Source organism: Gymnogyps californianus, chromosome 16 (assembly GCF_018139145.2).
Source record: "Gymnogyps californianus isolate 813 chromosome 16, ASM1813914v2, whole genome shotgun sequence".
NCBI lineage: Eukaryota > Metazoa > Chordata > Aves > Accipitriformes > Cathartidae > Gymnogyps > Gymnogyps californianus.
Window position 1 is genome coordinate 16,602,886 of NC_059486.1, and position 12,097 is coordinate 16,614,982.

A 12,097-nucleotide genomic window follows, 5' to 3' on the forward strand; every position below is an offset into this window, starting at 1 on the left:
CAACATGAAAAGAGCTAAAATCACAATTATATTCCATTGCGTAATGTGTGTGAAATCAAGACCATTTGCATAGCTTCCAAAGTGAAACTCTGGAAAATAGCGATTTCATTAACAGGAAGTATTACTTTAGGGAACGACTATCATCCCCCTTCACTTTCACTGCACGGCCTAAGATATACTTGAAATATTCTACAAGTATTGTCAGTATCTTTGCCTAAAAAGCCAGCTTCTGGAAAATTTCAAGTTGCATTTATTTTATAAATCACAAGCCATTTTTCCTTAATCTTGCCAATTTTAATGAAGAAAAAACATTAGCATTTCAATGTACAAAAGTCCAATAAAACAGGATTTTTTTTTTCTTTTAAATTAGTGAATGGGTAAAGTTCAGGTTAAACTTATTCAACAGTAAAAGTCTTCCAATTTCCACTAATAGATTTTTTTTTTTTCTGATTTGACTATAGGATAATGACAATCCAGAAATAAATAGCTATAAATACATTCATTGTTCCTATTCCAAAAATAACCACATAGGGAAGACAAAACTGAAATTAACTTATTTGAATCTGTTTCTTTACAATGAGATATGGGCAAGTTATAGCAGAGTGACTCAAGACAGGAAAAAAACAAGTAGGGAATAAATTGGTCCAGTACTGACATTCATGAAACATACCAGTTAGCATAATTCTGCAGTTAATTCATCCTTTAAATGACACTACTCAGTTGATTTTTATTTGCTTCAGGTATACATAATGAAAGCAGTTTCCTTTGAATCTTTGCTGAGGACAGGTATAGTACCCTGGAGACACTGTAACAACCCCCTTCAGTATGCATGTGCGTATATATAATTATATACAAATAATCATGCATCCACACACACATTTGTATATCAACACTGCATGTGACGGTTAAATCCATCATCATTCATCATTGGCAGCACTTGTTCCTCTGACTTGGCCTTGATTACGTAACTGTGGAGAAAGAAAATACACAGTGAAGCATTAATAGTTTCCTCAAACAGTAAGTTCCAAATAGGCAGTTTTATTAATCTCCAAGAAAAAGAGGGCAGGGCAGTCAAAACATGACCACGACTGAGTAAATCATACCAAAGCAACGCAAGACTTGTTAGGGAATCTTAATTTGGGTGCTGTCCTCACTGGTGGACAGCAGCTCCGCTCTCTGAGGAGCCTCACACTCATCAGCAGGATTTTAAAACTGCTTTGGCTGTGGATCCCATCTGCAGTATTAAAACAGTCACAGCGGGAAACACCAACATTAACGTACTGGACACAAATACTCAAAAGCTTGCAACTCTTGGACAATCTGTTTCCCGCAGTAACAGTTTTAACACAATTTAGTATTCCACACAAATATCTGTGTGGAACTGGATTTCAAGAACTTACGCTTTGAAGATGACAGTCCACAGTTTCCCTGAATTATGTGGACTAAGTCCACAGATCACTTTGCTACTGAGTGTGTAGCAAAACGATGCTCACTGACTTTTCTGATTTGTGCCCAAAAGACTACTTGCAGGCTTCAGAGCTCAGCGCCAGCACAGCGATGACAACAGGTCACGCACTTCGGGTTTCTCTACTAGATAAGCACAAAGAACCCGGTTACGTGGCCAACGCCTCGGGCATTCTGCCACCGGCCCGAGCACCAGCCCGGCCTACTGCAGTGCCCGCCTGTGGAGCAGGTCTCTCAGGTACCCTGGACACCAAGGGTCATCTCCAACTGTTGATCACCACACGGTTATCAAACAGGAGGGACGTAAGGCCCAGAAGCGTTATCTGGATATATGTCCATTTAGGTGATTTCTGCCAGCCATTCCCATCCATCAGAACATTAATCACTTTTCTCCTTTTCCGTCCAGCAGTTGACTTACACAGCTTGATTTGCCTCAGAACCTACAGAGAACTCCTCTAGACGTCAGCAGCCAAAGTGCCTCGAACGGAACCCTTCTTACGCATCTAAACGTAAAATAAAACTGTGAGCTACCACATAAAGAACCTATTGCGCTGTTGGTTAGTAAGAGAGAAGTAACGATCTACATGACCAGGACTGCTTTTCCCTGGCCAGGACCAGAACCAGAACCAGCCTCAGCTACACCTGAGGTTTTTTGCAGACGGGGTATATAGTATTTCTTTTTGGTGAGGAAGCCTGGGAACTGTACAGCAGCTGTAAATGATGCTTCTTAAATTTTTAAGAGCCCATGATGCTTCAGCATGGAGCCACACTGCTCAAAATACCCAATGTGGCATTTCCACCTTCACAAAGACATGAGGTAGCTCGGTCACAGTGCTGTGGCAGGGTCGGATGCTTTTCTACTCTGCACTGATTAGCTGATGTGTATTTAATGAAGCACAGGCGCTCCTCGTCTCCAGAGTCGGATACATAAACCACTAAGTGAAAGATGAAGAAAAACAGTGAGAAAAGGATGGGCTGGGATAGAGAAACTCTGGAAGAACACTGATGAGGATTCAGGGAGTAACAAAAAAGTAACAAAAGCAGAGATCCTGACTACAAAAATCGACTTAGCATGAAGAACAGGATCAACAAAAGAACCAAAATGTGCACAGAATCCAAAGAGAGAGATTAGCTCAAACCAGGAAGAAGAAAGGGTGTTAAGGAGAAAGGGAATAGCAACAGAAAGCAAGGTATGTAAGAAAATGTAACGCTGCCAATATTATTAGGCTTGCTTTCTGCAGTTGTTTGTTTTTAAGCATCACAGAACTGCATAGTGCAACACTGTCAAAAAAGCCGACTACTTCTCTGCAGGGATGGAAGCATGAAGATATTCTTGTCATATTAAGCCCCTTATCACTAAGCGCTCACTTCCCAGAGGTCCTGGCCATAAAACAAATGTTTTGTGGTATACTTGGGATTTAATGAAAGTTATTGTTTAGCACAATGGATGAAGTAGTTGAATGTGAAACATAAAAACAAATTATTTGGGATAAAATTAGCATTCATATTTTATTTGGCAGTGACATTTTGGCCTTTAGGTTATTCTCCAATAATGCACTTCACCACAAAAACCTTGAAATTGCATCATTTATAGATGTTTGTAGATACCCCTATTATAACCATTGAGAAAAACCAAAATATTTTAACAGCAAGTAGGTCCTCACTCCTCTCACATTTCACAATACACATAGAAAAGCTGTGTTAGTGTAACTAATTAATACATTTCTCTTGTGAAAAACTGACTTTTTCAACAAGTAATACACTTAAGTTCCTGATGCTAACATCTTACACAACACGCTATCTGAAATAAACTATTTGCATTGTTTTGCAAAACCAGATAATAGTAAATAAATACATTTGATATTTAAGAGGATAAACGTTACACCCAGAAACATGTGATCCAGGTTTTGCTTAAGGTAAGAACTAAAAAGCAGCAAGTATTTTGCAAAAATATTTAAAAGTTACTTACCAGTGAGAAATGTGAAACAGAACTTTCTCTACAAGAAGACAAACACCCACAGTCCACAGAGACAGAAAAGGGAAATTTTCTCATGCACACAGATGTGTCAAGTGCTGCTTACTCTCTCCAATACATGCCTTGTATGCACTCCTCTCACTGCCACTATCCTTTCTCAGAGAAATTGGATGAAGTCCGTTTCATTCCAAATAAAGAACTATGGGTGTGCAAGAGAGAACCCGTCTGACAAAAATCAGTTATAGAGAGGAAAGTGGTTACTCTTCCTCCTTCACAGACACCTAGGAATAGGTGGCTCTAGGAATAGGTTCTGGCATAAAGTAGAATTAAAGAAGAAATGTTTGAGAGAACACCTGCCGTAATCAAAACCATCCAAATGCCAATGAGAAAGCACAATGTTTGCAAGAGTAAGTGAACATCATTTTTTTCCAAAGCATATTCTGGGAACTGCCAAAGCAGACAAACCCTTCAGCCTAATTGAAAAGACAGTTTGGTTTTACCAGCTCAGAACATCTACCTATTAACACACAGAACAGTCAAGAAACACTTCTTCCAAATCCAGAAAACATCTCTACACAATGCAAGATGGTTCCACACAGTTCGTAAAGTCCAAACATGGAGAGTGTAACAAGTGGGGATGGAGGAGCTACAGCTAGTTTTGACACTAAAAGAAAAGATGTGCTAGGCACAAACCACAAAATATACTTCAGAACCACTGTCAACAGTAGGTCTAAAGCACCAGGCAATCTGTTTAAAGATGTCTGGCAGCTGAAATGAGTTAAACCATGCAAAAAAGCAAGTTACAGCTGAAGACACATTGTGTCTTGAAAGACCCAAGATAATGGAAGGGAACTGACAAGCTGAATGGGTTTGGGGCATAAAGCAATTCGCAAAAGGGGAAGGAAATAGAATTGCAAATCCAAAGACTGCAAAGAACTTAAAAAACCAGCAGGATTTAAAATGAGAAAGGTCCATGCCAAAGGTCATGCTCTGGAAAGACACTACAGAAGGCGGCTTCCAGCCTAGCCTGTGATGTTCCTCTACCTCTTAAAGAGTAGAGAAAGTGCCCTATGGATGAGTTTCCTTTTAGATATCAGTCCAAAGACAGATCGGGCTACATGTATTTGGTCCTCACAGCCACTAAAGCATGAAAACTGACACTATCTCAAGCCTGTTAATTTTACCGACTTCCTTTTTGCAAGTAAAATTCTCAGTTTTGATGCTCTAATTGGGATGAATGGAACAGCTGTCGTATGACATATAGAAGCTTGAAGACATGTTTGAAGAGAAAAAGTAATCAGATCTAATGATGATTAGAAACGAAACAAAGCAAGACACATGATGGAAAAGCAAGATGAGAGCTCTGAATTCTAACTGACAACTGGTAAAAAGGCACTGAATGGGACTTTGTGCAATGGGTATGGTACCATAAACAAAGAGGTGGTCAGCAGACATTCTGGATCTAGTGACATCAGAAATGTTTACCTTACAGCCACTTCCAGCTTGACACAACACAGTATGCAGAAGCTTGAAGTGCATGGGTCTGCACAGGAGAATCACTAAAGCGGCTGTAACGTTCATCAGCAATTGCCCAAACACGCGTAAGGGGATGGACACAACCTAACTTGTGTCGATTCCTGAACAGATAAATCTACAGGTAGATAGCACACAAACATCAACCTTAAAAAAGCATTCTTACCGCTTCCAGCTCCTTCTGGGTTTCATCTTCCATTCTCCTAATGTCTTCCATAGTCAGATCAATCCACTTGTCAATCCAACAGAACAGCTGGCGATGGAAGTTGGTAAATATCCTTTTTTCTTGCTTTAAGAAGATAAACAAACATTAGATAATAGACCTACTTTTTGCCAAAGGCTGGTGAAGGGATTGCAGCTGTTCAATTTGAAAAGTTACAATCTTTAGGTGCACACTGTTTCACACTGCTACAGGTTCAGCCCCCTCACATTCCTGGATCGAATTTAAAGTCATCTCGTTTCTCACATGCTTTAACATGGAAAAAAATGAACGTATTTCACTATCAAAAGAAGTTTCAAGAAAGTTCAGCAATTCATGTTACTTGAAAATGCTGAAGAATCCTTTTAAAATCTGTTCTAGCTCCAAGATAGCACTAGACAGAATAAACGTAGCATCACAACAGCTAGAATATTTAGCATGAACTGTACAAAAATCTATGACTCTCAGGTTCTGTGCTCACTGTTAAAAAAAAACAGAACGGCCAATTCCTAAAGCCAGAATGCAGCAAAAAGAAAGTACTTCTGACTCCAAAGATGGCACACTTGCAATTTGTACCAAATCATCATCCCAGTAATATCTGACATGCAATTTCAAAGGTACAAAACCCTTGAGAGTATAAATATTCAGGCTAAGAATTCCACAGCCCTTTCATTAAAGTACACATATCTGTGTTCTGAATCGATCACAGTAAGAATATTTCCACTGTACCTCTTCTACTTAAATTGGTAGGTTTCACATTTCAAAACAGCTGCCACCCCAAAACCCCACTGTGTTATGTCGAAGAACTGCAACTTCCCAGCTCAGTCCATCTCTAGTGCCCTGGAATCTCAACTTTTATAATGGTGACTTGGATGATGAAAGATGCATCATATAAACCATTCAATTTGCAGAACTACCAGTATTGCTTCCAACTGCTCTGATAAAAGTAGCCATGTATATACAACCCAGAAATCTATTTTACTACTAAAACTCAGACTTCTGCATGTATTCAGTTACCCAGGTTGCCACCTAAAGTTGACATCTTGTTCATCTGCTCCCAGATTTTGCATTGCTCAAGCTGCTGACTGTCCTCAAAAACAATACTGATCAAATCTAACATACAGTTCTTGACAACTAACAGAGAGAGATAACTTCCTCCAAAGCCTCAACTTCAGGTAAAGCAAGGTAAAAAAAAAAAAAAGTTGTATCTTCAAATACTCCTCATCAGACCATAGAATCAGTCTTGGCTCTTCTGCTCAGCTTATTCCCTAACAGTGTTCAGTTTGAAATGTGTGATGGGCAACTCCTTCCCAAAACCACCACCACACTAAAGACAGTCTCCAATGTCTCCTTACCCTTACTTTGTACTGTGGCCATCACAAACTACCTCTCCATCTCATTTTCAATTACTATTGTTTGAAGCTTTTCTCTTTTGCTATCATATTTATCGAAATTCATAAGCACTTAATGCAGTTAGCTGTGTGGTCAACTCAGAGCTAAGAACCCTGGTTACCACAATGAAAAAGGTCTGGCGTTGGTTGTCTGTGAGGAAGCACCATGGCCAATTGCTACTGGAATATCACGTTTTGGTTAACTCACTGTTACAGCACATTTTCTCTGGATTGGAGAGAACTGGCATGATGCTCTAGATTAAACACTTTGCCTACACATAACTTTACATTCTAAATATTTAGTCATACTGTTAAAAATATTTCACAATTCATATTCTGATGATACAGCAGTAACAAAATAAGACACAAACATAAACTGACAAAACACCACAACTGCCAACTAAATCTTAGTGCACTGGATTCTACCTCTCATACCTGGTTTTGCAAGCATTCAATTAAAAAAAAAATCAAATAGTTTAGAATTAGCAGAAACAGAAGAACAGTTTCATAAGAAAACTAGAACATAAAATACTAGAGAAACACCAGCACATGTTCTATGTAACTTTCAACTTATGAGAAAAAGAGAATCAAAGAACACTCTTCCTGCCACGTGTTGTTGCTTACAAAATCAGGTGTTAAACCTGCATGAGACAGACTCTTTGCTTATACCTTTGCTTTTTTAACTTATAAAGTTATTCTAGTTCCACCAATGAAACACCACTGCTAGTAGGTCAAGATACAAATGGTTGCACTTCCTGAAGAAATGAACAGAAATTGCTTGACTGTGAGCAACAGGAAACTTCATCGCTCTTTCTCCTCAAAAAACCCCACATCAACACAGAACCACCCTGCCTACCTACCTGCCCACCTCCAACCCCACTTCCCCAGCAACATCCCAAGCAAGGGAGAAGCACTTACCTTCTGTATAAAGTTTTCAACTTTGTTCTGCAGTCCCCACCATTTAAATTTGATAGTCACCAACTTGTAAGCACACATTTTAGGACACTCTTCATCAGTTGCTAGCTCTTTCTGTTTATGAATAATAGGAAGGAATTTTTAATTTTTAAAAAATTTACTTCAGTCAAATTAATTTAATATAATTATTAGAAATTATAATTCTAAGTATTATAGTAGAAGTATAGAGTATATTAATTTATAGTAAATTAAATTATTTTAATTCTAAATTATAATCCTAAGTATTATTAGAATTATAATAACACTTAGAATTCTAAGTATTAGTAAATACTTAGCACTGTACTCTGAACATAGGGTAACAGGGATTAATAAACAATCAGGTTAAATCTGTAAGACAATTCCATCCATGCTGCAAACATATACTATAAATTTTAGTCTTAACACAGATTTCATTTTCATGATTTCCACTGTAATACACCTTCTGATGTTCTGAAAGGACAATGAAGCTTGATTACAACAGCTAGCACCAAATTATTTTTTACTTTTGGGTCTACTGCGCAAAGGCAATTATAATCTGAGTTGTACCAAGTTGCTCAGTACAATGGTGGAAAACACATGTACTAGAAAAGATTCAGATAACAAAAAGCACATAACCACCCCTCAAGTTTGCCTCTCACAAAAGCATAAAACTTAAGCTTATTGCAGTTCTGCTCTGCCCGTACAGACACTGGCACGCTCTCTCCTCTTCCTTCCTCCCTCCCTCCCTCTCCTGCAGACAATGCCAGAAGGGTATGTGTTTACTCAGGTGTAGAGGTAATTGCTAGTTGTGGGGCATAATTTACATATTCATTTCTGCATAATGAATTGCAGACCTTCTGATGTTACTATGAGAAAAATAGGAAGAGAACTTCTTTATCATCAATGGCAACAGGTGGCCATAAGGCCAACTAAAGCCCCGCTTCAAACACTGCTTGGAAGCAGCTCCAGCTCAAGGACTTCATGCAAAAGAAGGATCCCCAGAAGAGTGAACTGAGGGAAATTCAGGAGACACCCACCACCATTTCCTATAATTCCCAGGTTTCTGTCATAGTCCTACATCCAAACAATTTTGAAGTACCTGTAACATCATACACAGTGATTTTTCTACAATTCATGCAGTCAAATTTACGTAATGCAAGAGACCATATCGTGTTTTTAGTTTAACAAAGCATGTTAGGTTACTCCAAGCCTTGTAAAAGAGGAAGGAAAAATAAGGAAGAAAAAAAGAAAACAAACCAAAAAAGGAAGCTGATAGTAGCTTAAAAAAAAAAAAAAAATCTGTGTGGTTGGCTTCAATAACAAGCAATTACTATAAGTAGTCCACAGATTTTTTTATTCTTTATATCTGCAACAAACTTCTAAGTAGAAATACTTTATGGCATTTTTAAGCTAGATTTCTTTTAACCATGAAATGGACAACTGTTGGTCACGCACAGAGTAAAAAGATTTACTGTGAGATATAGCTAACATATAAAAATCTTGGTGAATAATGCATATTTATTTAACACAGAATTTTAATCACAAATACTCATTACCAGACAGCACTTAAATGAAAACCAATTATCCTCAGAAGACTGATGTTCTATTCACAAGCAAAAAACAAAGTGCTGCTGTTGTTTGGTGTTCCCAAACAGCACAAGTCTATGTCCAGGCATTAGTAAAAGGACACAACTAAATGGAACATACAAATTCAGTGCCGCCAGTTCCAGGCATTCAAAGTTCTCCTCCTCATTTTACAGCTGTTTTTAAAAAACAAACCAGTAACTCCCCACTTTCTTCAGGTCACACAGGCCCAAACAGGCCATTCCTGCATCAGCCTCCTGCTTCCTTCCTGAGCGGGAAGGAAGAACAAACATCTAAGGCAGGATGCACATTTTCAGCACAGTTTACAAAAATAATCCCTGTGACAATTTTACCCTGCTAGCAAGAATACTTAGCTGAGGTAGAACGAGTATTACAATAATGGGAGTTTGAATACATGCCTCCCCTGATCGTCATCTTGAACCACACAATATGCTCATTTTTCCATGAGATTCCAGCTAATGCTCGGGCCCAGGACAAACCCGCAAGTCAGACCAAAGGTCTACCTGGCTCAGTATTTTGACAGCAGCTAATGGCAGAAACCTATGTAAAAATATAAAACCCAAGGAAGAAAATATTGGTAATTCACTTAGAAACTCTACCAATCTCCAGCTACTTACAAGCTCAGAAACTTTCTGAAGCAGAACTATTTGCTGTCTTTGGACACACAAAGGGAAGAATTAAGACTGTGTAGATTGCAAAATCACGGCATTGCTGAGGTTGGAAGGGACCTTCTCTGATCACCGGGTGCAGGAGCCCTGCTCAAGAGGGGTCACCTACAGCAGGTTGCCAGGACTGCGTCCAGTCAGGTTTTTAGTATCTCCATGGATGGAGACTCCACAACCTCTCTGGGCAACCCGTTCCAGTGTTTGACCACCATCACAGTAAAAAAGTGTTTTCTGGTGTTCAAATGGAATTTCACATTATTTTTGTGTCCGTACAATCAGACTGTCACAGGATCAACTTTCATCATGTCAAAAAGACGACATCAGGAACAGCTATAGCAACACCAATTAGGTCAGTGGTATACATCCACTGCACCCCCAGCTCCCACTAAGACAAACTGAAGTACACGGAGCACCCACGAGGTAGCTTCGCAAGCTTTTCTTCTGGTAATGCAGCATAACGGCAGTGAAGTGTCAGCTTCAGTAGCCCGCACCCTTTCTGCTCTGCTGAAACTTTCAATGGTCCTGTTATGGCTCCCAGCGTTGCCATATTGTTTCCCAACCTCGCACAAAAACCTGGTTCCCTATTTTTTTCCCTAGGTTAATGGCCATGGAGCATTAAAACCACCGTACCAGCATGTACGGAAGTCGAGGAGTGAGTGGTCAGCGCTGCACGAACGTGCCCCTGGAACTACAGCCTCATTCCACAGTGGGACAAGAGACACCTTAAGCCCTCGAATTCAGGCTGCGTCGATTCATGATCTCAGGCCAGCTGAGAACGAGTGTGGTACTATGTGGAGGGAAACGGGGACTCTGCTCTGTCAGACATGGTGGTCAGTTATTTGACACTTAAGACACAGGTCAAGCTTCTGACAGCAGAACGGTGGTGTATCTTCTGCCTACTTCTGTGTGCACAACCACGTTTCACGACAGGAAATTACAGACTGAGAGCTTGCTGGTCCAATGCATCCTACTCTAATATCTGACGCTTATCTTGTTGCTTTGCAAAAGCTAGTGGTAAAATAACTAATGGTGACATCTAAAGTAGTGAACGAAAAGAAAATTCACACTTCTCAGAGCAAGTCCTTCACACTGTATTTTGACAGAAACATTCATGCTGTATTTAGAACTTTTTTGGGTAATGAAAGACTGGATGCTTTTACAAGAAAATTTAAGAAACTGGGGCACCATTTGCAATACATTCAAAAAACCCTCAGCATTTACTTAAGCATAATTCATCACAGTACACACTAAACATAAGAAGTAAAATTATGCTACTGGCAATGAAACATTTCATTTACAGCAACGACAAAAGTGAAAAACTATATTCTAATCGGTAACTAGGGGCCTATTCCTGACAGATTGCCTGTATATTCATTCTAGTACAAAGCAGTTAGCTTCTCAGTTTCTACGAGGCTATCTGGTATACCAGACAAAGCATCTTTCTTTCTGGGATGGGCATATATATACGAATTTTGATGGCTGTCTGTGGAAGGATGTGCTTTGTAACTGGGGCAAGGATGTGCTGGCAAGTTTTGCATTGCTGTTCAGGTGTCGTTGGGTTCCATGTGGTACATGCTGCTCCACAGGAAATTTGTTTCTGAATTTGAGTCGAGCAAGGTTCTGGAGGAAATGCAAGAGGACCTCAGGCAACAGACTCTACGAAAAGTTATTTCAAGATAGGATCATCTTTATGTATGCAGCAACTGTTCAGGCTAAATTGTTAAGAAAAGTATACAGGCATTACAAAGGTATATATGGGTGACATACATACTCTGACACTGACACTGCACCAGTACTTATGCTGCCTACTAAGGAGTCAGTTCTCAAGCACGACTTTCCTGTAGTTAAATATGTAAGCAGAGCAAATTCATACTGGATGTGACTAAGTGCTAAGCTCTCACACTGCAGTCATACTGTCAGCCACATAAGAATTGGTAAATGACCAAACAATGTGGAAAATTGATTTCCCAAACCAACTCAGATTACATACGCCAGACTGAAAATTTCAAGAACATGGCAGACACATCTGCATGCACACACACACACGCACAAATGCAAACAGGGTGTATTATCTCACTGAGGGAAAATATTTGTGATCAAATACTGGAGGTTTTCATGTGCATTTTGTATAGACTCCACACAAGTGAAAAATACCTAGATACTCAATATGGCAAGGTGAAGACAGGCTTAGATCTAGCTGCCACTATCTTCTGCTAGTTTTCTGGTAATTCTAAATAAAACATACATGTGTACTAGCTTTTACCCTGCTCTAAGAAATACATGGTTATAACCATTTGAATAGAAGGAAGTTTCCAACTAATTTTTTTGAGTT

At 39.3% G+C, this 12,097-nt stretch overlaps 1 protein-coding gene across 2 annotated transcripts in view; it reads right to left on the reverse strand.

The window, feature by feature from the left end:
- Positions 1–283: 283 nt before the first annotated feature.
- The window catches only part of PITPNB (phosphatidylinositol transfer protein beta), a 35,479-nt gene continuing 23,665 nt past the window's right edge, over positions 284–12,097 (reverse strand). Inside the window, exons 9-12 of one of the 2 annotated variants that reach the window (XM_050906510.1) lie at positions 7,481–7,591; positions 5,139–5,261; positions 1,883–1,967; positions 905–968 (exon numbers count right to left, since the gene is read on the reverse strand). In XM_050906510.1, coding sequence (XP_050762467.1) covers positions 1,920–1,967; positions 5,139–5,261; positions 7,481–7,591 — 282 coding nt within the window. In that variant the 3' untranslated portion in view covers positions 905–968; positions 1,883–1,919. Of the gene's footprint in view, positions 969–1,882; positions 1,968–5,138; positions 5,262–7,480; positions 7,592–12,097 lie in introns of both variants that reach the window. The other variant, XM_050906509.1, reaches the window with a different exon arrangement.